The sequence below is a fragment of the Vanellus vanellus genome (genome assembly GCF_965231255.1).
Source record: "Vanellus vanellus genome assembly, chromosome: 19".
In the NCBI taxonomy this organism is placed as follows: domain Eukaryota; kingdom Metazoa; phylum Chordata; class Aves; order Charadriiformes; family Charadriidae; genus Vanellus; species Vanellus vanellus.
In genome coordinates, this window is record NC_138924.1 from 11,035,587 (window position 1) to 11,062,859 (window position 27,273).

At 47.3% G+C, this 27,273-nt stretch overlaps 1 protein-coding gene across 1 annotated transcript in view; it reads left to right on the forward strand.

Annotated features, from left to right (window-relative positions):
• Positions 1-26,859, forward strand: part of AATF (apoptosis antagonizing transcription factor) — a 56,638-nt gene extending 29,779 nt beyond the window's left edge. Inside the window, exons 9-12 of the mRNA XM_082492981.1 lie at positions 4,798-4,865; positions 6,846-6,926; positions 10,216-10,287; positions 25,660-26,859. Coding sequence (XP_082349107.1) covers positions 4,798-4,865; positions 6,846-6,926; positions 10,216-10,287; positions 25,660-25,723 — 285 coding nt within the window. The 3' untranslated portion in view covers positions 25,724-26,859. The remainder of the gene's footprint in view (positions 1-4,797; positions 4,866-6,845; positions 6,927-10,215; positions 10,288-25,659) is intronic.
• Positions 26,860-27,273: the final 414 nt, after the last annotated feature.

Sequence of the window (27,273 nt, forward strand, 5' to 3'; positions counted from 1 at the left end):
TTTCAGCTGTACTTAGCTCTTTGTCTCAACTGGAAATTCTTAGGGGTCTGCAAATCAGAAAGGTCAGCAACTCTAGTATTAGAAACACTGATAGATAGTGCATGAAAATGAGACCTAACCTCTAAAATGAAAATTGACCTCTAAAATGAGAAATGAATCTCTATTACCCTTGAACAACACCCTGATGGCATTTCTAAATCCCTCTAATTTTGTACAATGTACTTTGTGTGCATCTCTTTTAACCAGCGTAGAGACGGAGTCCTTTTACGGTGAATTCTTTAGAAAGCACACATCATTGACTCCAGTGTAAATTTTAACAATGGCTTTGGTGTCAGCAAAGGTAGGTGAATACTAACCGCTTTTGAGGCTCTTGCCTTCGAACACGTTCTGCGGGAACGCTGCCGTTCTCTTTGTTAGCGGTCACAGATTTTAAGCTCTCCAGCGTGCTCAGGACACAGGAGGGAGAGTCAGTTCCCGTCTGCTCCCGGCCCTGGGTGAACACGACTAGTGGGCCTTGGCAAACCACGCGACCTCAGCGTGCTTTTCTTTCCTCGTGGGGTAGGTAATCCCTGCTTTTGACTAGGGAGTCTGGCGGGGTTGGTTTTAATAGCGAAGCTTTGTTGAGTTCAAAAACACATGCGCGCAGGAGCACTCATGGCAAGCATCGCCGCTTCGTTCCAAAGACAAAGGAAACTGACGTTAGCAACTTTCTTCTGCTGCTGTTGCCTGTTGTTCGCTTTGTCCTCCTGGTTCCAGCTTTTGGTAGGAGCAGCTTGGAGTTGGTAGCTGAGCTGCAGACTGCTGGCCGTGGTTGCACTTCGTTGCAGGTAGGCAGTTGTGTTTGCTTATGTGGGAGATTGAGCTGAGGTTTTTGAAGTTTGAGGAAGATGTGAAGAGGTGAAGGAGGGAAAGCAAAACCAGATATGTTTCAAATCAAAACCTTTTGATGCTGAAATTGCCTGACTCAAACTCTGTCTTCACACATCAGAGCTTAATGCTGATAGTGATTTACTTACACTTCCTAGTTAATAATTAGACATTGGGAGACACCATATATCACTCTTAATGGAATATATGGGGTCTGATGAGAGTTTTCTGTTTTGACTAATAAATTTTAACCAGAATCACCAAGCTTAATGAAATATTACAGCTTCGGAAGTGTTTTAAGTCTTGCGCTGTGAAAACAGTGTTGCTTTATTCAGTAAATGAATTTATCATTCATTCTGTATCCTGAGCCCTAGCTGGCTCTGGAGCATGGGCTGAATGCAAGACTCTGAACTAGAAAGCGGAAAAACTAATCAAATCCTTAAAGACCAAAGGCAGTGAGGCAGGTCTAGACTGACTTTTTCAGTGGTAGCCTCTGGCTACATCCACTTTTATTTCGGTAACCATTGTTAGCATGATTTATAACTTTAGCTTTAAGACGTACACTATTTAGATGTAATAAGATGCTTCGCAGCTTTTATTTCTATTTCCTAATTTCCCTCTTGTCCCTGCTCTTTTTTCACTTCTCCCTTGTCTTTGTCTCCCCCTCCTCTCCCCAGGAGTGTCCCCAGTCCTGCAGTTGATGCTGCAGGGAAAGAACATTTCACTGTCCGCCCCAAGGTCAACAAAACTGTCTCTGCCTCAACTAACAGCTGATGGGCTGGTGGCCCAGTTAGTGCAGAGCCGACTGTGTGCAGGGTTTAGTCTCCTGCTGCTGCCCAAAGCTTTTCCCTGCTAATTCTGGTGAGAGGACCCTCTGTACGCAGAGGAGGGGATGTGCCCCCCAGCAACTGACGGGATCCCTGCAGTCGCCCCGCTCAGCGGCACACACTTCAACCCCTCGCCCTTGGCGGCCGTCACGGGAAATGCTGCTTTGCCAAAAGGAGAGTGGTCCTGTCCACAAAGATCCTGCCCACTTCCCAGTACAGCGTTAGGAGCCTGCCCCAAAAATGCATCTCGTTCTAATCAGTGTGGACGTGGTTGTAAGATCTCGGTGGCATTCCTTAGTCTACCAGTCTGTGGATTTGGTGGGCCACCAAGAAGAGCAAATCCTGCTTGAAATGTCTTGCTGCTCAGTTCTCTGAGAGCGTAGGACACCCGTGCAGTACTGTGCTCTGGGGCCTTAGTCTCTGCTGTTACTACTCAGCAGTTTTTTCTGCGCGTCGTGCCAAGGAAGCGAGATAGAGAGACAGTAAACACACCTTATTGCCGGTACAGGAAGGAACCACTAAAACCTTGCTGCACCGTTTCTCGCTGCTGTTAAAAGCCTCCCTCCCACCTTGCTTTTGACAGAATATTGACTGGAAACCAAGATCCCATTTCTGCTTAGCCTTAAGGGCAGCTGTTTACAAAGTGGCGGTGTTACATAGGTTTACTGTGTCGTATGTCTGTGTAACACTGGATTTGGATCTTGTATTTAGCTGCCAGAAGTGACTGTGATGAAGTGGGAGAGATAAACTGATAGATTGTGTGCCAGAAAGATGTTGGGAATCAATCAGATAAACAGGGCAGAGAAGTAGCTTGCTGTTTCCTAGTGATAATAAACCAGTGGCCTCATTTCTTGGAATTTTTAAATGTAATTGGTGCGGTAACAATCTACAAAAATAAGCAAATAGAAGAAAAGTCATGGAAGGTTTTTAATTATGCTTGAATCACTCTTTTATTTGTCGTATGATATATGCCTCGAAGGAGAGGAAAGATGTGGACAGGTATAAATATTATCTCTGTTGCTTGAGTGTCTCTTATTTGAAAATAAAAAAGGTCATAAAATGATACCCATCTACCTTTATGCCATTTTTCTTTTGTGGGGTGCACGCATCTTCCCTCCGTCACTCCACTAGTGTACTTAAGTGATGAGAAACTATGGGGGTCAGCGAGTTTCTCACGTAGCACAGTGCTGGGGACAGCTTTCGGTGTCGGCTGCGCGTGGCGGGGCAGCGTCGGTGCCGGGAAGCCGTCTGAGGGCAGGCTGCGCTGAGCACGGGGGTAGTCAAGAGCTAAGCTGTGCTCAGAAATGCCGTCATCTCACTTGAGCTGGTATGGGGGGGGATGCGGATCTTCTTTCTTGTCCTCATGCCTTGTCTGTGCGTGCTGTCTTGGGCCAGGTGAGGACGATAGCCAGGACCACGGCTGCTCCCCAAGCCCCGCTTTCCGCGACTCTTACTGTACCTTGACTGGCCATTGCAGTCCAGCTCTCCTACTTCAGCAAAAATATAGGGTGGAGGAAAAGCATCTTTCATCCTTTCTTCTCTAGCACCTTTGTGGGATTGCCTGGATTCCCTGGTTTCCAGGTGGGTATGGTTGGGGTCCTTTCTGAGCGGGGGCAGTAACTTCAGTGGTCAGTGAAATGTCAGCAGCCTGCGCCCCTCCGTTTTGGAGGGTTTATTTCTGTTCTTTGTGTTAACACGTTGGCTGATACCCAAGGCACAGCACGTACAATTTACAGTGAGTGGTGATAAACATATAGCACTGGTCAAGTATCCAAAAAAGGCTGTTCACAATATTCTTTGGCTGCAGGAAGCAAAAAGGACAAGACCCAACCCTCAGGACATGAAAAGAAATAGAAAAGCCTGCTTGAGCATTCCTGCTCCAGCTATAAAAATTATTTTGCTGTGCTGTTCCTTAGAGCGAGCGTTACTGCCCAGAAATGCTTGACTTCTGGTTGGTGAAGTGTTTCGGTTCCCCCCTGCCCTCCCCACTTGAAGTGTGGGGCGAGACCTGTGGGGCAGAGGTCTTCCTGCAGATCTGCCTGCGCTACATCTCTTGCCCATGGGAGTTGTGTACACAACAGCCTGTGAAGGTTCGGGCCTCTTTGACCCTTCTAATGCCCAAGGAACAGTACCAGCCTTGGAAATACAAGCGGAGTTCTTCATTCCGCCCCTCTGGGTGAGAAGCGGCCGTCTCACGTCAGGCTCAGGTGCTCCCTGAGGAGCAGGAACCCCTGCCTGCACATCCTGAGCAGCGTCCCCCTGAGCTTCTCATCCCTTTGCCCTCTGTGGGATTGTACACTTTGCTGTGGGCTCCTGGGACCAGCAGTTACCAAAAGGTTGGCCCATCAGACGATGCCACAGGGGGCTTTGCAGTGCCCCCAGGGATTGCAGTCCTTTGCCATTGCTTAGACTTAAGATCGTTAGTTTGCTTTGCCCATGTGGGTCTTCTTGTGCTTGGACCATGGTGCTGCTAAATTGTGTCCCTCTGGCTCTGCATGACCTTTTAGATTCCATTCAGATGAATGATATGATGCTACACGTCACCTAAATAAACCACGATGTGTTGAAGGGAAGACGACACTACTCCTAGATCCATCTGAAATTATATACAGAAACTCTTTGTAGTTGCCTTCAGTGTTATGCTCCAGTCACGTATTCTATGGGGAACCTTTTTGGAAGAGTGGGGTGGTCTACAGTTACTTAGACTTTTAGCATAGGGTTTTGCTTCCTTGCTTGAATCTTTTCAGAGCCATCAGCTTTTTCCCTTGGAAGACTCCACAAGATTGTGGAGAAGAAATGCTAAAAAGCCTTGGTTCTTGGCTTGGGGTTTTCAAGGGAGTTTCAAGAAAGGAGTGTGCTGGTTTAGGCCAAAATCCACTACTGGGGACCTGAGGGACCCCAGACAAGACAGACAGATGCTCCCCTCTACACCTCTTCAAAGAGAGAGGCAGAGGAGGAAAAAGAGACTTATGCTCTACCGAGCATACAGGTTCCCTTGGGAAATTGGCAGCTAATTTCTTAAGTCTTCTGAGAAGCCTGTGAGCATGTTTGTATTAACATGTTTTCACTGTGCTTTTAAATGGGATTGTTGTCTGTCTTCCAGCTCCTTCGAGAACTTATAGAACGCAAAACCACTTCATTGGACCCCAATGACCAGGTAGCAATGGGCAGGTAAGTAGGAGGTTGTCCGTGACATCACTAGCTTCACCCCAGCACTGCGTTCCCGTCCAAAAGTGTAAAACTACTTGTGGGCTTCCAGTCCAGTTCCTTGTAGAGGGCAAAATTTTGAATGGCTCGGGAGGAAGTATCTGGGTGTAAGAAACTGCATAACAAATTATTTAAACAGTATGACGTTTGTCCAGAAAGCCATCCTCTGCAATATACTGCTGAGTTACGGATCACGCTGGCTGACTGCGAGGGTGCCAGCCTTTGAGCTGTGCCCTGGTTTGTCTGCCATCCCCTGAAGATACTTTCCAGTTGTAAAAGGCTTGTTCCACACTTTGGCTATTGCCGGCACTTCACGCAGCACAAAGGGAATCCGTAGAGGGCTGTCTTAACTGACCCTAGCGAGGGAGAACCAGGCAAAGTGATTGCCCGCTGCTGAAATTTGGCCTCTTCTCATTATGAGCTCTGATTTGTCGTTGTATTACAGGATCAAACATTCTGTCCTGAGATCAGTTAAAGCAATTCCTGTGTACGCTCTCTCCCTGCTGTAAGAAACGATGCTATACAATTAAAACAATACCAAGGAATGTTTCCTGCACGCAGAAGTAAAATATAATTCCATGCAGGGAAGCTCTTATTTCTCTCTTTAATAAAGAATCTTCCAAATGCCACGTAATGAACAGTGTACATTTAAATAGCCATGGGCTATAATTTAGAAAAGCAGAGGAAGGCTGAAAATGCTGGAGTAGGGCTCTCCGCTGAAACAGTACTATGGGGGTATGTGTATGGGAGGGGGAGAAAATGCATTAGGAAATTTTGTGATGGTGAAGTAACTTTTATCCTTGTAAAATATTACCCAAATTTTAGTGCAATGTGTCAAATTTATTTTGTGTATGTCTGGAATATTATGGAAAGCTATTCACTATAATTTAACATGATATAGACAAAATTACATTTAAGTGGTGATTACATTGTACATTTATCTGACTTTACAATAAAATAGATTACAGTAATTAAGATTATATTAAGATTGCAGTAATTGGATTTTGCTAGATTTTTTTCCCTGATGTCGAGTTTTCATTGTATAAATCAGGTAAGATGACGCTCGTTTTCATAAAAAAAAAAAAAAATATTTATAACTAGTAGAAGTTTTCCCCTGCTGAAAACTTCTTTGACTTGATGAAGTTCTGTTGGAGGAGTTGAGCTCTCCCTTCTAAATGCAGTCAGGGATCAGACAGCACTTTCCAAAAGTGTTCATTGCTTTTCTTTCTTTTGTGGCTTTGTGTAGTAATAGTTGGAGCATTATATAGGACTCCTTGCGAGATTTGCCAGGTTTACGTCAGAGATGGTAGGGGTATAATTTTCAATATACTTTGCAAAACTGAGGGAGGAAATAAATGCAGAGCATCTACTGCATCATGGTAATTCTGTTCATGAAGTTAGCATAACCTGTCGCACTTGAAGAATCAATTTAGGATGTGGCAGACCATCTATTCTGTTATGGGCTTTCTATATGCAAAACAGGAGTCATTCTAGTAATCAAGGCTGAAACAAAAAAGCAGTACCTGTAAAGACATTTTTTACAGATTTTAGCATTTATATTTTGCAAAGATTTTATTTTTAATTCTGAAGATTCTTAAAAATACTCAGTAATCAAGAAAGAATGAGAAAGGAAGCCAAGCTTGTGGCCTCCGTGGGTTTCCCTGCAGGGAGAATATTCTCCCTGAATAGCGATTGTCTGGTCTGCGTGTCCCGTTGTGGCTGGAGGCGGGAGAAACGCTGATTGTTTCAATGCCGTGTCCGTGGAGTGAAGCAGTACCGCGGGCACTTGAAGTTTCATTCTTGTTTTCCTGAGGTTCTGATCTCCTTCACTTGTATAAATGCAACAGGTAGAAGGGCTGGGAAGGGCCTCAGGCTCCAGGGTACCTCATGCTCATTTTCCTAGTGGCCCCGAAAGTTGTGTAACTGTCATTTTGCATTCCGCAGGCAATGGCTGGCCATCCAGAAGTTACGAAGCAAAATCAAGAAGAAAGTGGACAGAAAAGCCAGTAAAGGGAGGAGAATCCGGTGGGTGACAGCTTCTGCAAGCAAACAGAAGTTCTGATTTTGCCAAATAGAAGTCTGGTTGCGCTGGGTCGGCTCTGGGGCGCATTGGTAGGCTTATTGGTGCCTTTTAGGGCAAGATGTCTTGCTCTGGGGCATCCACTGGGGAATCTTAATGTTGTTTGAGCCTAGAACAAGGGCTTGGTTGGGTGCAGCCTGCGAGCATTGCCCAGATCAGTCTCGGCAAGAGTGTTCGTTGGTCTCGGAAAAAACTGGGGAGAGGCGTTCAGCGATTTGGGGCCGTAATTTCCAGTGAAAGCCGATAAACACCCCTTGTGCAATATATATTTACCTGGCTAAAACGTGGATAGCAGCTCTGGGGGAAGATGTACAGAAATGCCTCAGTGAGGTAGGTGTCTGTTTCTTACTGACTGTCAATCGGAATTTGGTGTCTAATCTCTCTTTATTTTTGTAAGTCCCGCCGCAGCTTTCTTTAGCTTCAAAGCATTTCCCATCCTGACTCCTGGATCACTAATTTGGGTTGATCTCTCCTGTTGTGTTTCCAGTGGAAGAATCCTCCACGCGGTAGGGTGGAAAGGGAAGCAGACTGGAGAGGATAGGGTTTTTTTTTTTCCCTTTGCAGAGCAGATATATTAGTCTCCCTGAGTTTAGCATGACTGCATGATTTGTAGTGGAGGAGGTGTTTGTGGCAGGGAGGCACGCTGAAAAGCTGCACCGCTTCCTGAAAAATCCGCAACATTAACCATCCTTTTGTGAATAAACTATAAATCGTGAGTTTAGATGGCATCTGATAGAAAGTCAGTGGAGTCAGTCTGGGTCAGGCCTGGCATAGCAATTTTTAAGATAGATGTCATAAGATAATTTATTAAAAGAGGGAAGAGCTACTTTGTTGGCCTGAAAAGCCTATAATTATTGACTATCAATATTCTTTTCTGTCAGCATCACACATAATTGGATATATTCATGATTCAGTCAAAACTACTGACAACATCACACAACTGAGTCAGACTCGTAAACCTCCAGGAATAATGGGGAAGTCTCTCATTGTGTGCAATCTGTGCGCTTCAGCATTCCTGAGAGATCAGCTATCTCGCCAAGTCAATTGCCTCTTAGATCTTAGGTGCCTTTTTTTTCTTCTTTAAATAAAAGTTGCACCGACCCTGCAGGGAAAATATCAATAAAAGAAAAAAGTGTCATTGTCTGTGTTTGGGATTAACATGCACTTAAGCTCCAGCGTCTTTTCAGAATAGTCCAGTAGAGCCCAAATGGGTGTTTTTAAATTGGTTCTTCCACTGAGAGACTCAGTGTCACCCCAAGCAGATCACTTATCCTCTGTTCTTCTTTATCTTTCTCTAAAATTGGGGCAGCAGTGCATAGATTTGTTTTCGTGAAGGACTTTGACATCCTGGAGAGCAATGTATCAAATCCTAAGTTTCATCTGTCTCCATAATTCTTCCTTTTTAGCACTCCTTTAGCAAACGTTTGATATTACAGCATGTTAGGATGAAATGTGCTAGTTTATTGTAGGGACTGAGGATCTTCAAGTGCTTTCAAAAGCACTTGATCTTCCACATGGCGCGAGTACCTGCCCCCTTCATAGCCGGGGAAATTGGGGCACTAAGAGGGGAAGTGAGCTCATCTGAAAACTCCACAGTTGAGTTTAAGAAACCTGGGGCCTGGAACTCTGCTGTCCCTCGCTGGGACATGCCTTTTCTTGAGGGAGATGTGGAGGAATGATGTGTGCACACCTGTTTTCCGTGTCAGTGATCTCTGGTCCTGTGCTGCTGCAACATGGGATGTCTGTCAATGAAATTAAATATTTTATATCTGCTAGACTGCGAGTTTTGAAGTCCTGATTTAAAAAAAACGTGACAGTAATTAGTTCCGGACAAACAACTCTTGTCAGAGAATTTATCAGAATTGCTAAGTCCCCTTGCCACTGCGCAGGGTGTCTCTGTATGAGCTTTGATCTGTATGAATCCGTCAGCTATTAATGTCTCGTAAGCGAACTATTTCATAGTGCAGCCTATTGACCTGACGTTGGCTGCAGGACTAGCCTGTCTGTTCCCTGACTCCATCATTGTGGCGTTAGACCAGGGCAGTTGCTTCCATTACAAGTGACAAAGACTTGATTGTGCAGAGAAGCCCTTGTGTAAGGGTGAGTGTGTGCTGTGCCTGAAAAGCCATTCTGAAATAGTCTTGTGAGCTAAAAATCCCCTCAAGGGAATGTCCCTGCATAAGCAAACAAAAGGGAGTGCAGAGGTGACAGAGTGGAAAGGTGATTCTGGGCAAATGCTTGTGAATCCTTTTGCCTGCTATTTGTCAAGCTCTAAAAATAGCAGCAGCTTGGATAAAACATTTCAGACTTGGGTAGGCAGCATGGGAATGTACACCAAGAGCCATTGGTTTGGAATCCCCTGCACTTAGACACTAGGGTCTAAAGCCACCTTTTCATTCAGAGTTTTTCAGTACTCTGTTAAATTTTAGACAGTACTCTGTCAGGTCCTTGACTATAAGTCATGGAAAGCTACTGCAAGTTCCTGGCCCAGTGCGGAAAGCGGGAAGGGGATGCTATATCGAAACGTGCAGTACAGCTTGCAGAAATATTTTGGTGGATCAGAAGCTGAGACAGATGCAGCACTGTATCACCTTGGAGATGCTCCATCTCTTCTTTGGGCAGGTCTTTTTCCAGTCGTCTTCTTTGCTTGTTTTCACGTGCTCCATTTGTAAGTTATTCAGGGTAAGGCTTTCCAACTATGGATATGGCTAGCAGAGCAGGATTTTGATCTCCTTTAGGGCCCTAGATACCACGGAGCAAGGAAAAAGTGATAGCAGATGGATGCTTGAGAAGGTCTGATGCCTGCAGTGGGCTCTTTGGGCACAAATTCCAGAAGGTGATTAAGACACCAGCTGAACAGAAGGCTGAAAACGAGTTCTTGTGTGGCTGTCTCTGACTTTGCAGAGTTGTCTGTCTGGGAATCTGATTAGTTACTCGCACACAATTAATGGATGCTGTATGTCCTCTTTCTAGCTGGGATAAAAAAGGATTTGCTTGCTATTCAGTTCATTGTATCGTCTGATTATTCTTCTGTCCATGGTATAAGAAAGGAGGAGGAGGGAAGGGGGGGGGCGGGATTGCCAGCTACAAGTAGTGACTCATTAGATGTCAGCTACCAGGAAAGCCAGTGCTTTGCCCTTCAGTGACTGGTAACCAGTTTCTATTTAAGCAGCGATATTTCCTTTTCATTAATAGTTACTAATGTGCTGCCTGCTTATTTCCTGCACTATTCAGGTATCATGTCCATAGCAAGCTGGTGAGCTTCATGGCACCTATTGACCACTGTACAATGAATGATGATGCCAGGTGAGTAATAGATTAATTACGTTTCTCAAATGGCTTCATGACAGCATGATATTGACCTGTTCTTCAGTCTGTCGCCCCCTCCATTTCTTCTTATCAGTTAACCATTTGTCACTGGCATCATAGCCTGGGTGTCGTGGTCGCATCTGTCCAGGCACTCTGGCTGAGCTTTCACTCTGTAATTACTGTGACACCAAACAAGAAATTTTCATAAATTTCAGTACCTACATTTTGATTCCTGCTTTAAAACTCCTCTGATTTTGAAATATGCAATTGTTTTGGAAATAGACAACTGAGTTATCTGGTGTCTTCAGGTATAATCGAAACTTAGGAAGAACTTGTATTTTAACAGGAACGGCAACTGTTTTGAATTCTGTTTAGTATGCGTTTTCTTAGTTCGGATCATAACTGGAATAGTTCAGTCAAGATTCACGCCAGACCTAAATGTTGCTTGGGTTTATGTCTATTTAAAGAATGAAGAATTTTATTGGAAAACTATGTTTTAATGTGCTAATTAGTAAAGAAAATACCAATGAAGTTTTGTGCATAGCTACTTAGTTTTTCTACATATACAACCGTATTTCTTAATGACAACATTTTTAAACTAAATCTCAAAATGCAGAGCTTTTTGTGTGAAGGAGGTGGAATAATTTTTCCAGTGAATGGATGTAGAAGGCTTGAGAAACATCTTTCCCCTGGGTTGTGGAACATGTTTGTGCGTTGTGAGAGAGAGATGTCATTTGTCTGTTTGCGAAATGGACACCAAATACCTGCTGTTCTTAGGCTGTTGCCTTTTGGGATATTGCACAGACTTCTGGATGAGAGCTCTCCAGTAAGCTGGCACTAAGGCCAGTTTTGTGTCCACAATAAGACCTGTACTGTTTCATCCTGCATCTTTCTCGTAGTTTCTTTATTCTTTCTTTTTTTTTTTTTTCCAAGTGAGAAAACTGCTTTGATTTCTGAACATTGCCTAGATCCTCTCTCTTCACAAAAATAAATGTCTTGGATGTGTAGGGTGAAAGCTATGCCTCCAGCCATATCAGATGGTCAGTTCTGCCACCCCCTTACCTGGATCATAGGAAGAGAGGCACAAAAGTGGCTTGGGCACTGTGAGATTAGACATAGGCACTTTTGTTTATTTGGCAAATCAATCAAGTGCATTTCTGTTTCTGATATGCAGGGCCTGAGCTAGCAGCTCTCTGTGCTTCCCAGCTGTCGAGGACCTCCTTCCCTGTATGGAACTGGTGTCTTTGCTGTTTTGAATAGCCCCAAATCAAACATGGGGCAGGAGAGATAAACATGTACCATCCTGTAGAAATGGTTCTGGGATGTGCTGCTTCTTCCCCACGTTTTTTGTCTGAGGGTAATTAGCAGGTGGCATATGTGTGTTTAGGGAAAAACCAGCTCATAACCGTTTTCATTAATAATACACACGACTCTAGCATTTCTCTGTCTTAGTATTATGTCCAGTTGGCTGGTTACTACTTATGCTTTGAGAATTTCAAATTAGGTTAGGGTGCCTGTAATTTTTTGCATATATCACATATTGTGCTGTCCTGCAGGTTGGGCAGGCGTGCAGACTCCTGCTCTGTCCCCAGAAGGATGCATGGGGGGCGTGTGAGGGGGAGGAAGCTAAAGTAAAAATAGTGAGACTGATGCTAATAATCTAGGAGTTACACTATGTTTGCTGTCCCCAGAGGTGACGTCGCCTCCTCCTTTGCAGTCCACCACACTCACTTGTGTTCCAGAAGTTGCATAGCAAATGCATTCTGCAAGCCAGAATCCTCCAGCAAGTCAATGCAAACGTGAAGTGCATGGAAACAGCTGGGACGGTGGAGTCGTTCTGCACAATAGCCTTCTTGGGCCTCAGCTACACTTCATTTGGCTGCCATCTTCATAACCCTGATTCCCCTCGCTTCTCGGGAGGCACCTTGAGTCCACCCCAAACTGCACGGGGCCTGGCTGACCCTCAGAAGCTATTACAGCTAATAGGATGCTATCTACGTTATGCTGTGTCGACACAGTTATCATTGCGGTGGGGACAGAGTGTTTGACATTTGGTTTACTGAAAATGTCTCCTGGGGGTTTTCTCCACATTGAGCGGGTTATTACATCGCTTGCATGTTTTACTGATTCTTTGGTGGCAGCAGCGTGGCAGCAGCTGCTGCTGCTTATTGTCTGACTGCGGGAACTTATTTCTTACATTAAGTTTATTAGTCACTTTGGAGGCCCGCCATACTCTCTGTTAATGGCGTTTTAGTCACTTATCTCCTGATGTTGGTTTAGCCGTCTAGAGCGAGACTGGCGGTTGATGTGTTCGCACACCAGCAAGTGTGCCTGAGGGTCATATCATGTGGATGTATCCCAGAATGTATCCCATTCTGCCAAGATCAGGCTTTCAAGCAACCCCTGGGCATGGATGGGGCAATGCCGGAACCAGGCTGGGCAGGTTCTCTTCCTTGTTCTGCTGGTGGCTTCGTGGGTGACCTTGAAGAGGTCACTCGGTGTTTCTGTGACTGATTCCCCTTCTCTGCACGGAGGTCTGCTGCTGAGAAGAGCCTGTAAAACACAGAGGTTTGGTAATAGTGGTATTATTTCATTTTTTAACATACATAGGAAAGCTTTAGTTTCAGACAAGAGACAGATACACAAATAGAAGCCGAAGCTTTCCTCGCTGTTGGCTAAAATACCTGCTGGTTACCTTTAACACAAAGAATATGCCTTCCATTTGCCTATTGCGGGCATTGCAGTCTTCCCTAAGCAGTTTCTCTGCAGCTTCTTCCTCACGGGATGTGCTTTGGCATTGTTTAGTCCTTATGTTGAGCTTGAATTTCACTCTGCTGTGATTTAGGCCCGTTATTTCTTGTCCTGTTCAGCGTGGGCTTTAAGAACAGATTCTCACTGCCTCTTTGGAGCGGCCCTTCCACATTTAGGTGGGCATTCTTGCTCTGCACACTGAAAACCTGGGCGTTATTTAGCTTAGCTTCCTTCCTTTCCTCCCTAGTTTACACCATTTGTGTTTGCATCCAGACATAAAACGTATTCAAAATATCGGAGTGGCCAAGTGTCTGAAATTAGACCTCTATAGGTGTTTTGGTTCAGTTCTCCCAAAATGAAGATATCTGCTGCTATCAGTCATTTTTTTGAAAATCATAGCCGCTCTCTAGGGGTCACTTCACATCCCTGTTTAAAACGCCCCTGCACTTGCCATGGGCCATAATACCTCTGTAGCAGCGCACAGCTGTGCCGGACAAGGCAAGAAGAATTCAACATCTGCTTTAAACTGCAGGTGAATTAAAAAGAAAAGACCGGGCCTGTACGCATGAGAGGCAAGCAGTAATGATAACAGCTTTCCTTTGTGACAGAAGAAGGTAATTTTATTGTTTGCAAGTGTGAATTACTAGATTGAAAATGCAAGTATACACTTCACAGTGATGTGATCATGCTCTGAGCCATTTTTTTTTCCTGGTCAGGCACTTAAAAGGCATGACCCCAAAATAAATATACATCTGAACAACGAGGTGCTCTGCATTGTAGTGTGAGAAATTTTAAAGTGTCAGTGAGCTGTGTAGGAAAAAAAAAAAGGGTTGTAGAAACAGAGCTGGCAGAAAATTCCCTTTAAGTTCTACCAGTGGCTGCAGCGGCAGGCAGATACCTGGAGAATCCAGTAAAAAACCACGTATGTGCAGATGTGGATGGGCGGAAGGTTCGGGGTATGGCATAGAGTCCGGGGGGTGCGAGTGGTGATGGATTCTGGTTCTTCCTGCCCGGTGCCAAGTCCTCACTCCCCGTGATGAACGGCACAAGCACCTTGGGAATGGGGCAAAAGCAGAGGGGAATTTTCTGTGCCCGTTTCCTTGCTTTGCTTGCTGTAAGTGCTTTTGAAGGCATGAGTCTGTGTAGCACTGTAACAGCTTGCTGTTTTCTGTGTGTTGAAATAGCTAATGCAGCCTAGGAATACATTTGGGGCCTGAGTCTCTTGCACATTTAAGCCATTTTACGCTACTCTGGCTGCGCAGAGAGACCTTAAAATAGTGCAAGGAACTTCCAGCACTCACCCAAAGGTCCCTGTGTGGTGTTGTCATGGCTGTGGGATGCCCAGGACTTGTGGGGATCTGGCACGTCAGGTTTGTCACTTGCCAGTGCCACTGTCTGGGGAAACAAAGAGCAAATGCATATGAGGAGAAACAGCCTGAGCGCTGCACGGAGAAGGGGATGAACAGTCACTCCAGAATTGTTTTACAGCCTGAATCTGAGAAAAGAAACGTACAAGTATAATAACTGCCTTTGTCAACATCACTGCCACTTTCTTTCTTATTCTTGCTGCTGGTTGGAATAATAGCATTCGTGCAGGCAATTAATCTTCCACTTGCCAGTTTTTCATGCACCCTACGCATGGGCATGGCTGTTTAACCTTGTGCTCACATATATTATGTTGTAATGTGTGGGACACTGGTGGCCTCAAGCCCTCCTCTATTTTAACCCCTCTTTGGTAGTATTTTAAAACATACACTGGAGAGTGATTTTTATGGTTATCTTGGGGTATATGTTTATAGACTTAAATACCTTTATAGTACTCTTGGGCCAAGGTTTTTCTAATCGGTCCAAGGTCATTGCTATGTAAATGGACCTGCCCTAAGACAAGGAACCTGAAGGCAAAAGCTCGAATGTAACTACGCTGTGGTGGTTGTCCAGAGGAGAGCGTAGCTGTCTCAGGCAGGAGTTACCCGGGAGCAGAACAGAGTTGGTCTGTCTCTGGTTGTGGATCACCCGGGTTTGAGGGTGGCAGCATGTGGGTGCCACTTCTTGGACTTCCCTTGAAATATTCCTCTCCCCTCTTCATGACCTAGTATACTTCGCTGATCCCATTGCTCCGGTATCTAGCATAGTGTAATCTTCATTTTAGTCATCCTTCAGTACAGCCATGTACAACAGAGCTGGGAAGATGCCAGTCGTCTTTTCTGTTTTATGCTTTGGGAAATTGGGCCTCGTAACTCCAAAGGCATTTGGGTCCAGAAATCCATGAGTCGGGAGCCTCAGTGACTTGCCAAAGGTGACACAGCAGGTCTGAGCTAGAGCTGTAGTTGTACCCAGGTCTTCTGTGCAGTCACCTTCAGCTGGCCTAGCTCTGAACAGCCTCGTGGTTTTCGGAGACCAGACATCTGTGCACTCGCAGAAAGCTCCTGTGCTAGGTCGATGTATTTCTGTATAGGCAAACTGAGGCTAGAAGTTCCCACTGAAGGCCTGCAGGTCCGTAGACGAGTGAGCGTATTTTCAGGATGTGCCGAGTTGCCCAATCTGCAGGAGTGGATCCTGTAAACAGCCTAGTTGTGGCAAGGTCAGGTGAAGTCTGTGCCCCTGGGAAGAGCTGTGTGTGGATTTTGGTTTTGTTATATCTCTCTGTCAGCTTTGATATATAGATCTTCAGATCTCTGCACTGTACGTGTGTGTGTGTGTGTGGAACAGAGACTAAACACAGACACTTTAGAAAAAGGTATAATATCAAATTACTGCTAAGTTTGATGAACATCATTATTTCACCTCTGGAGGACGGCAACTTGCAGGAGAAATGTTCTTTAAGGACACGGATGTTTGGTCCAAACACCTTTATCTCCCAAGACGACTCAGGATATTCTGACAGGTAAAACAAGATTGTGCAAATATGCAACAGTGATCTAATCAGCTGGAACAACAGCAATATTTTAACTGGCGCTACCTTTTAACAGCATCATTAAGGGCTCTCATTACTCTTTTATTAGAGGCTCACTCTATTTCTTATCAGATTACAGAATGAACATAACTCATGGCACTGATTTGATCTCTTGTTAAAGAGGATTACAGCTTTGCATTAACTTGGATTGACACGGTTTATAATTTGCTGTTGATACACATGCTGGCGGTGTCACATGTTTGACCCCCTCCCCACAGCACCGCTGAGGAAAAGGACACCCATACATCATCATTAAAGATGGCACCCAGTGCAGAAATGGGAGGCAAAAGGAGGCTTTTCTGCAGTAAAGTCAGGCAGGACAAAGGAGACGTGTTCTCAAGTGCAAGCTGAAAATCAAAACGGGGATTTATAACCGGGTGAAGGTGGGGGAGAATATATCGGCTTTTAGATAGGTTGCATCTTACCTTGGCAAATGGTTCTTCATTATGGAGGAGGACTTTGTGTCTGTTACGAGTCAAATTAGAGGGAAGAAGATGGCCATAATGGACTGTGTCAAACCACACGGTTCCACCCACAACGTGAAGCACAGGGGAAATCTCCCCTGCTCGTCTCAGACCTCTCAACATTGTGATTGTCACCAGTTAGTGAACTGGTCCCTGCCTTCGGACAGTATCGATCACACACCACCAGCTGATGGTGTTAGTATAGCCAGATGACCTGTTTGCTTGTTACCTTACTGTCACGGCCCTGGTTTGTAGGAACCGCGGCCAACTGGGGCTTCAGGCTCGGGCTGCGTGTCTGTGTTTGTGGCTCCCTTCTTCCAGCTCCCGTGTACTGCTCATGCGTTGTAGGGCTGGTCATGGCGCATTGCCTCGACATAATATATTTTTTTTAGCATATGGTCAAGTTCCAGCACACCACGCTGTAGCATGGATGCCTGTATATACATATATATGTATATACACAGTCTCTCCACGCCTGTAGTGGTACATTCTGTGTTTGCCCTTGGAAGTGCAGACTCGGAAGGCAGCAGAACTGAGCTCGGGACAGGAGTCACTGCCTGAAATCCCGTGCCCAAATGCAAGAAATTAAGCCCATGACTCCACAGTCTCGTTGGCCTCAGGTCATGCTTGGAAGAGCATCCAGCCCACTCTTGTTCTTGCACGAGCAGACCAGTCCTGCTGAGAAGCTGAATTAAGACACAGATTATCCAGCTGCCAGTGAGGTTTGGATTAGGGCATCTCGCTTGGATCCAGGCAGGATGTTGTGTATTTTCCCAATCAGCATCCTCACTCTTGGACTTACTGCAGTTGCTTTGTCACAGTGTGTCTTGCTGCAGGCAGAGAGGGTACGTAGTAGGAAATCCTGGTATTAAAAGATTAATTTACTTATATGACAAGAGTTTAATATTAAAAAAAATAATATAAAAAAGTTGGTGAGATACCAGCCTTCAACTTAGCTCACTTTGTATTTTGGTTATTAGAACACCATGAGACTGGATTAATGGAGGAATTTGGGCTCTGCGATTGTCAATCCAGTACGTTCACAGGACAGAAGTCCCTGAAAGGAGGAAAAGCCCTTCTTTCTGCAACAACTGAACCAGCGGCTTCTGTGCTGTGTGGCACAAACCTCGGGTGACTGTGTTGGCGTGAGAAAAATTATTCTAAGTTTGTATAGACACAGCCTGCAAGAAAGGTTGTCCTGCTTTGTATCGGCTTTGTTTTGGGAAACAAAGAGAGCAGCGCTAACGTGGAGGGCAATCTCTCAGGGTGTGCAGTGCTCTGACATTGTAAAGAAAACTGGTGTTTCTGGCATGAGGCTGTGGGTGGGAGCGCGAGCTGCCCACCTGGGCTCTCTGGCTTCTGGAAGAGCCCCCGGGTATGGCAGGGACCCTCTCGCGCCCCTCGGGGGAGATGGTGGGACTCTCCCGGGGAGGTGAGGTGTACCCTGCTGCCCGCCCTGAGCTGGCTCATTCGGGAGCCGGGTGCTCGGTGAGGGGGAGACCTGAGCTGCACTGGGAACTGAGAAAAATGCGTGTCGTGTCCTGTGAAACTAAACCTGCTTGGCTTGACCGCTGGTCCCGAGCCACTGTGGCTTCGGTATCGTTCTGCCCTTTGTGTATCATTTTGTTTGATTTTATCCCTCTAACCTTTGACTTAGCCTTGGAAGTCAGCTCATGTAGATGCAGTTAAGTATCCCATATCGCTTTTAACCATAGTTGTTAGAAGGTTGGTATTTGAACAAGGAGTTTTTGTATGTTTTGAAGGTGGCAGCAGTGAAGTGGTGTACGTGACCCCGCTTAGTGCCAACGGGCTGAAATCATCGTGTCCCAACATTTGATGTTTGACATCCCTAGTAAGAAGACAGACGCCTCTGTTATGGAAATTTCCTTTTTAAAGGGGAAAAAAAATAACCTGTTAAGAGCTGCAAGATGATTTGTCGTCCTTCCTTTGTGAGACAATTTGTCTTCTCCTGCATCAAATCTGTTATAAAACAGGCAAGCTGTGAAAGAGGGAAATCATCCTAGGAATATGGGATGTTAAGGTACACAAAGAATGGTCCCCTCCGTGCGCCTGTGTGCACATCTGCGCAGGGCACTTCGCATGCAGCATTACAGTGGCTGCTCTGCTCAAATACCCATCTAAAAACAGAGACTGAGAAGGCAACACTTTATGAATTTCATGGGGAAATTAAAGCTGCCGGAAAGCATGCCAGCGGAGCGAGCTGGAGGTTTCAGAACCTCCCTGTGTTTTGCTACTTCTCCAGCCTCTCGTCCACATCTTTTATGCTTTGTGCTGTAAAAGCTCATATGAAAATGTGAATGCTGTTGGGACCAAAATCAGGATGAGGGAGGTGCCATCTCTGCTCCCATTAATGGTGTCTGGAGCTCAAGGCTGGTGAATGGGCAGATGGCTGTGTGCTGGTGTAAGGGGTAAATGTTCAGAATTGGTGACGGAGGTGGCAGGTCTGAACCCCGGGTCCGGTTAGGTCTGGGGGATGATCCCTTGAGCGGCAGCCCTTCTGTCCCTCTGCTGCCCTGCACCCAGCCCATCCTCAGATCCGGCCTCACAAAATGTGCAGAGTCCCTTTGTTTAGGGCAAGAACCAGCTTTCTGAAATATTTATAAATCTTGTGCCTGGTCTCATGAGACAAACCAGAGGTCACATGTCACCTTTCATAATTTAAAGCCGTGGGGCTAAAAGCATTTGCACGGACTTGGAGGACCCAATCCTGACCTGCCTGAGCGAGAGGGAATTGCGGCAGACCTTTCTGAATCTCCTTCAAGCGCCGGGCACGGTGATGAGAGCCGTCTGGCTGGCTAATTTATAGCCGGAGTTGCGCGCTTGGGTTTTGGGCCGTGGCGGGGAAGCGAGTGAGAGAGTGCCATCTCGTGGGGCTGCCTTCCCGGCCAGCGCCACGCTGCCCACAACGCACCGCACCGCACGCCGGACACCCAGCAGCGCTCCGCTCTGCGTTTCGGCCCCCTCGCTTTAAAAGACATGGGTGTTTTAATTCTGCTTTGATGATTGCCGCTGCTCGTTTTGCTCCACGTCGTGTGGACTGTAGCACGGGTTTGTCGCTGCGGAAATACCAGAGTGAGGAATGCGTGTTGGAAGGTGTGCGAACAGAGCACCAAATCCCGCACCCCACACACGTGACATTTAGGGTAATGCCTTTAACTAGAAATGGAGAAATAAAAGGCTTCAGCTTGCTTTCTTTTCCTGGGTGCCTGCTCTGCTTGCTGGGCGCCTAGTAATCTGAATTTCGTGCTGGTGGAAAAAAGATTCCTTAGGATAGAGACAGAAAAGTTTTCCAAGAAAATGATCAGCCATCTGTTCCACAGCCAGCTTCAGTTTGCATCAGGAGGTGTGCGTTTTTCATCCTCCCTTTCTTCATGGGGGTTCATGCTCTATCTTTCACCAGTTTTTGTGAATTAAAAATTCATTGCTCCCAATGGAGGATGTCAGTAGGAATGGGGTAGTACTGCTTGGGGCATATTCTAAATTACCTTTCTTTTTTTTTTTTTTTTTTTTTTTCTTTTTTTTTTTGCCTGGAAGAAGAGAAGAAGTAAAAGGTAGAGATATTTGTTGGAGGGTATTTTTATAAAAACAGCACAGCAGCGACTCATGCAGTATTGCTATATTAATAGCACTCTGAAAAAGAACCCACCAAAAACTGAATTTCCCCCCTTAATATTGTTCTTCTAGTAATTTACAGAATTGTATTGAAAAAATAAAAGTAACATGACTATAATTAAACAAAAGAAATAGTACAGCTATAGCTGTTCTCCCCTCCCGTGGGCAGGTATGTATTTGTTTTCCCCTTTGTATATTTGGTGCTACCGCAGATGGGCAAAGTAGATTCCTGGGGAACTGGTAACAGTTTTTATGATTTATATTTTGAGGATTCATGTATTTATCAAATGTGCTATTGCTGTTAATATTCACCCAGGGCACTCCTGCCCTCTGTGTGCATGTTCCCTTGCTCTCTGTTGCAAGGATTTTGCCTATAAAACGTGGTTAGTAGCAATGCCTGGGATTTGGAGCGTGCTAAAGTCCACTGCCGAATGAGCACACAAAGCTCACTGTGTGAAGTGGCTGGTCCTTTTATTATTTTTTTTTTTTTAAATACTGCTATTGACGTGGAATCACCGGTTTGTATGGTGGGGAGCCGGTCAGCGTTTCTGCACTGCCGTGGAGTGGGGGCTGCCCCGGGGGCTCGGCGCCTTGGCACCTCTTCTGCGCGCGGCCGGCTCCTTTGTCTGCAAAGCGCGCGTCGCAGCGCCGTGGCGGGGGCTCCCCGCGGCCGGCAGCGGTGCTGTGACCATGCCAAGGCTGCGCAAGCGATAAGCCGCGAATGGGAAGACGGTCGAGCTGCAGCCTTGGGGTTCGGGCAGGGAATGCCCTGCCCGTGGCCCACGGCGTGGCCGGGCGGTGAGCGGTGCGGGAGCATCCCTTCCTTGCGCTCCCCATCACGCCAGCGTAGCCACCACCGAGTCGCACATTGCACCGAAAACGGGAGTCTTCTAACTGCGCAGGGGCACGGAGAGCGGAATAAAATGCCTCCCTCGCGTATACCTTTTGTCTCAGGCTGCTGGTGCGTTGAAAGAAAGGGCTGTGCAAACTTTCTAAGTGCCCGTGGAGCGGACGCTGGGGCTGGGAAGGGTGAGTGCCTGGGCACAGCGCTCCCGCTGCAGCGAGCACCTGTGCCGTCCTCCGCCTTTGGAGTCAGCTCAGAAGAAATGCATAAATAATTAAGCCAAGGTACTTACACACACATGTTTTATGGCAAATGGCTGTGTGGTTCATGATCATTTTTTCCAGAAACAGGTTTTATGATAATATAGTAAAAATATTAAATTAGAAAATGCCTCACTAAGGGTGATAAAACCTTACTACAGTGGAAATAGGTAATTATCCCCTCTACAGCCTAAATGACAGTTTAAAAGAAATAAAAATGTTAGTGCTCATTACTTGCTTTTGTAGGTTGCAATAAAGGCTAAGTTAAATTTTAATTCAAGGAAGACCCCTGTATCGACCTGCTTCTTCCACACTCTCTACCTGAGGTGGAAGTACTGTTAATTACTCGCGTAGGTTATTCCTCCGCACATGGCTGAGACCAGTACCGCTTTGTGCTAAAGTCACCTTCCCTTCGTCTGGAGGTAGTGGACTTGCAGTGGGGTGGGTTGTTTCAACTCAGTGGCTCAAGTCTGATGTTTAATATATGTGGGTGGAGGAGAGAAATTTTATATTTTTTAACCAAAATCCAAGTTCATTATGCGTAGCCTTAAGGGGGCTGAAAGTATTAAAATCCACACTTACCCTGGTGAATTGAAACAGAGACAAGGTTAAACCTGGAGGATTGATGAGTTTTACTCTCTGCATGGTTAAATCCTGCTGAGGGGAGATGCTGTAGAAGAAAGGTAGCCTAGATGATGAGAAGAGGAAAAAAAAAAAGGATGGGTTATTATTTTTTTTTTTTCAGCAGGGTGAAATATTTGTTCTGTTTCGGGGGTGGTGGGGTTACCTGATTTCCCTCCATCTGTCGCTCTCTGCCAGGGCGTCTGCCCGTGCTGCGTTGTTATCCAGACAGCTCCAGCTGACGTTTTCCTTCAGCAGAGGTTGTCAGCGTCATGCCCGGCAGGATGGGGGCCGTGGGTGCCTGCGGCTGCGGGTATAAGCCCTCTTCGCGCCCGTGAAACCTGGGCTGCCAATGTCGGGGTCTTGTTAGCGCTGGCAACATTTCTCTGCCGGCGAAGACAAATTCTTGCTTGGAGTTTCCCTGGGCCCTGCTTGCTTGAAAAATGACTGTTTAGTTAAAATCTGTAGGATTGGAGCAAATTCAGCGTTGAACCCTGAACTCTTGTACCCATCAGAAGACTATCAAAAAACAAAAATGAAGACAAAATCCTGAGGAGACTGGTCCACCAGTGGGAAAGGCCGCGGCAGGCTGCAAAGAAATGTTACTTTGGCTTTTGCCCACTCACCGGGAAATCACAGAATCTCTTGCTGTCTTTGGCTAGTTTCTGTGGGGTTCCCCAGAATGTTACCGGGGCCTGTAAAAAAATAAAAAATAAAAAAAAAAAGAAGAAAAAAATAATAAAAACAAAACAAACCGAATGAATGTGTAAGAAGAAGAGAAGGGCACACGTAGAGAAACTGCAGACGGGAGCTCCTCTGTGCGACGGAGGGGATCTTTGGGAGCAAGTCCCCTTTGCATTTTGCAAAATGCCTTTGAGGCACGGGCTGCTTGCCCCACAAACAGCCGGAAGGTTTGAAGCCTGTTACCTGCGAGCGGGGCTTGTGGACAAAACCAAAAGCAGTTTCTGTTGCTGGCCGGCAGCAGGGTGCGGAAGAGGAGCAGGAGCAGACTCGCGTGCAGCTCGCTGCCAGTGTGTGCCGGGGGCCGGCTGGTCAGGCTCTGCCGGGAGTGGATTCCTGCCCCTGGCAGCGCTCACGCGGGCTCCAAAACAGGATTTCTTCAGCCCAGTCTTTGGTGTTGCCTCAGCAGCTGGAGGAGAGCGTGGCTTTATAGCCAGGACAAAGGACGTCCCCGCACCGGGCAGCTAACGATGGTGGAGGGCAGCAGCCGCGTCTGCAGCGCCGGCACTAAGAGCTGAAACGGTGTTTAGGTCGACTGTACGCAATCTGTGGGAGAGCCCACAGAGCGCGGGAAACGCGTGGAGACCGTGTTGTTCTTTAGCAAAGCACGAAGGGATGGGGGCGAGTCCGTGTGCGAGAGCTGTGTGGCATTTAACAGCTGAGAATCGAACTTGTCCGCTCAGTGCCTGCGCCCAGCACGTGCCCGAGAGCAAACAAACTGCAGGAGCCGCGCAGACGAGAGCCTTCACGCCCTGCGCCGGGGCAACGGCAGCATCCCGGCGGCGGAAGGGAAGATGGAAACGCTCCTGAGGAGCGGAGCCCTGAGCCCCTGCTGGCTGCTGGCGGGGCTCTGCTTTGCAGCCGTGCTTTGCTCTGAGCGGAGGGGCTGCAGTCCGTCGGCTGCCCGAGGCTTTGCCTGGCTCCCGCTGCTGCACCCGCGGGCTGGGAACCAGCAAAGCGGGTGCCTTCGGTGTTGTCATTTATCTTCCTTAGATTGTTTTCCTCAGTGCAATTAAGCCGCCGTATTTAAAACGAGGCACATACGAGGGAGGGGGGAGAAAGAATGAGATGGGTGATGTTTCGTCGGGAGCCCCCACGCCGCTCGGCCTCCCGACGGGAGCGAAACGCGCGTGTTTGTCAGCTTTGCCCACCTGAGTGTGAAATGATCTTCTATCAAAACACCAGTTTCAGCATTTCCCTCTCTGCTCCGGACACGCCAACCCTGCTGCGGACGGGAACCCGCTGTGCGCTGCCCGGGAATTTCACCGAGATTGCAGCGCAAGTGGAAACGTTCGCTCCGTGTACTGCCGGGGTCTGAGCCGAGCGGGCAAAGCAGGGCTGGAGGGCCGGCATTGTCGGGGGGGAAACGGCATCGCTCCGCGTTTGCCTTCCGATCACTGGGTGGAGCCTTCAAGTCACGATGTCCTTGTTGGCAGTAGTGCCGCTTGCTACGTGCCGTCTGATTTCTCGCTTAAAACGGCAAAACCGAGTTGTGTTTATCAGGTGATAGTCAGGAAAGATGGAAAAAGGTGTCGGCTTGGGTAAGCCATTCCTCTCCTTTGTTTTTCCTTTCAAGTTTCAAAGTTTTCGGCTTTTCAGGTATCGTAGAAGCGTTTTAATTTTGCACATGTGTTAAACTGGCCCAAATCAGTGCGCACGCTGCTGATTTAACAGGGAAGCCCACGCTGTGGTTCCCTGGGCTGGGCAGAGCTTTGCACGCAAAACATGGCGTCGACCGCTTTGTTGGGTAAGGAGACGTGTCCCTCACCACGGACTCATTTTCTGAGGGTAGAACAGTTGATTGGTTAGTTAGCTTCTAAATTAAAATTAATTTTAGAGAAATGGCCCCGTGAATTAGAATGGTTTCTTGCCTCTGTCGTCCGTGCGCGCCTGTCCAGCCTCCTGCCTCGCTGGAGCGGGTACTTTGTTCCTCCTCCTCCCGCCATCAATGGTTGGCGGTTTTCTGCCATCGCTGTGCCACACTGAGAAGTTCCTCCGTTCCCGAGGCTGACAGGTAACTGTCTCCGGTGGAAGTCTCTGCAAGAAGCAGTTAGTTTTCGAACCGGTTGCCATCTTTTATTGATCTGTGAAGGAGCCAGGCGTCAAAGCAGCCCCTCGCCAGAGTGGTCCCTGTTGTGGTCTTAATTGAGGGGGCCGCCAAAATCACCGTGTCGCTGGCAGGGCTGGATTTCATCCTTTGAAGCCCTATTTTACTCATTCTTGAGCGGCGCAGAAGTCTCTTTTCTCCGCCTGTCCCTGACGGTTTTCCCAGCCCGGCTTGTGCAGCGGCAGCTTTCCCAGGCGCCGGCCCCGAGGAGCGCTCGAGGCGCCGCGGCGGCACTGGGGCGGGTTGGTTGGGGCGCTAAGTGCGCTCTGAGCGGAGAATCCCGTCCTCCGTCTAACCAGCGCTCCGCTCTGCCTTCTTCGGGCTCTTGCTTCAGAAAGTGCGTGTGTAGAAAATAAGGCTCTCGCGGTGCTTTTTCCTTCATTTCCCGAAATGCGTGGTTTATAAAAACGCTCTCTCCTTCCCCCACTATCTCTCTTCTCCGGTTACTTTGGTTTTAAAATTAAAGATAAATAACACCAACCCACTTATTTTTTTTTTGTTTAAAGGGAAACTCGCTCCTGTTATCGGAATCGCTGCATATGTGATATTAATTGGAATCTTGTTGCTGGGTCATTTTCATTGTTTTTCAAGTACCGTCAAGTCCAAGAAAATGTATGAAAACTAAATTATAGTCCCACGTAGACCGTCTGATTGAATCCTCCTTATGGCTCTGCAGTCTCATACATCCTATTAAAATATTCAATCTTGTTTTCTTACTTGAAGAGCCTGTCTGTAAAGGGCAAACTTATAGAAAACCTCATTCTCTAGAGATGTGGTATCCAGCCACACTGAAATATTTACATATTTCTGTACTGCGTGTGATTGGTCTTACGCAAGTTCTCCCCTTTGCCTGTATTTATTAATAAAGATTGTTGAATGCATTTTTAATTATGCAGGGCCTTTTCATTTTAAGGAGCGGAGGGTTTGCTGGCAGCCTCGCGCTTCCATTTCGACCTTGAAAAGTAACTTTTCCCCCTCCTTCTTCTTTTCCCCAGGACGGAGCTTTATCGTTCGCTGTTTGGAAAAATCACGAGTCCTGAAGAACCCCAGCGCAATTAGCATCGTGCCGCCACCCCAGGATTGACCACCCCGGCGCGCTCCGCACCGCACGGCCTGGCCGGGGCGCGCGGGGTCCGTCCCGCCGCCTGTGACATCTCCTGCCCGTCCCGCTCTCGCTCTCCCGTGGGCACTTAGAGCTGCCCCGGAGCACCCGGAGCTGCTTTGTTCCTAAAAACCTCACTGAAGGGTACGGATACGGTTACGGAAAGGAGAGGCGCGGGGGATGTTTAGCTTGGCCACACGTCCTCCCCTCCAGCTTTAAAATGGACTCTGCTTCTTCCCAAAGACAATCCATTTTTAACTATTCTCTTTAAATTCCTGGCCTTGATTTTTGCAATCTGCTCCACACAGGCACAGTGTTCTGCTGGGGGCGGGGGGGGACACACCATCCAGCCCAGCAGGGACCGCCAGCCCCCCCCGCCATCGGGTCACCCGCGTTTGTGTTAAATCCCTAGAGATTTTTTATTTGGGGGACTGGAGGGGGGGTGGTGGTGGTGGTGTTTAAGCATGCCGTTCTGGTCGTTGGCTGCGTATCTGGAATGTGTGACTTTATTTTTCACCGAGTCAAGAGGATTTAAATGTCATTTACATAATTAACATGGCCTTAAACAGAGAAAAGGTGCTCTCCCTTGCTGAGCGCCGCAGCTCCCCGGTCACACTCCCGTTTCCGAATGAGCGCTCGCTGCGCTCGGGGACGTTTGTGGACTGGCGATGAGCTCAACAAGGGGGTACGGCTGAGGGGCTCTCGGCAATTCCAACATGTCGGTGAATTTTTCAGTCCGGCATTGATCCTGTACGCTTAATTATTTCTGCTGATGAGGACTCTCAGCCCCATCCTGTCTTCGCCACCACCATGACACGCTGTTGAAAGACGCCGGCGCGAGTGTGGAACTGGCCAGAGGAGATGGCTCACGTGAGGGGTTTTGTGGGGTTTTCATATCCAAAGGTCAGGAGCCAGAAATTAAATCCCCGCAAGGGGAATTCGTTAGCCTGCTGTGATCAATCTGAAATGGAGGTTATCTCGCGTAAATAATATGTGCTTATGTATGTGGGCAAGGTGGCCGGTGCCTGTGACCGCGTGAACTGCACCGTCTTTGTTTTGTGTTTTGCGCAGTCCAATTAAAACGCTTTGTAAACTGCTGGTCCAAGAGTGGTCAGTGCAGAAGAGGTACCAGCAGCCGCGGCCTCGCTTACCCCAGCGCCACGCCGGTACTGAACTGGCGTCTCGGCGGCACTTTGCCCCGCGCCAGAACTGCTGGAGCAGCAGCGGTGCGCACCACAAACAGCCAAAACACACGGAGACTGGGAACTGCTGGAGAGGGTCCAGCAAAGGGCTACGGAGATGATGAGGGGACTGGAGCATCTCTCTTACGAGGAAAGACTGAGGGACGTGGGGCTTTTTGGTCTGGAGAAGAGAAGACTGAGGGGGGATCTTATCAATACTCGAAGGGAGGGTGCGGGGGATGGGAACAGTCTCCTTTCAGTGGTGCCCGGTGACAGGACAAGAGGGAACGGGCACAAACGTGACCGTGGGAAGTCCCATCTCAACC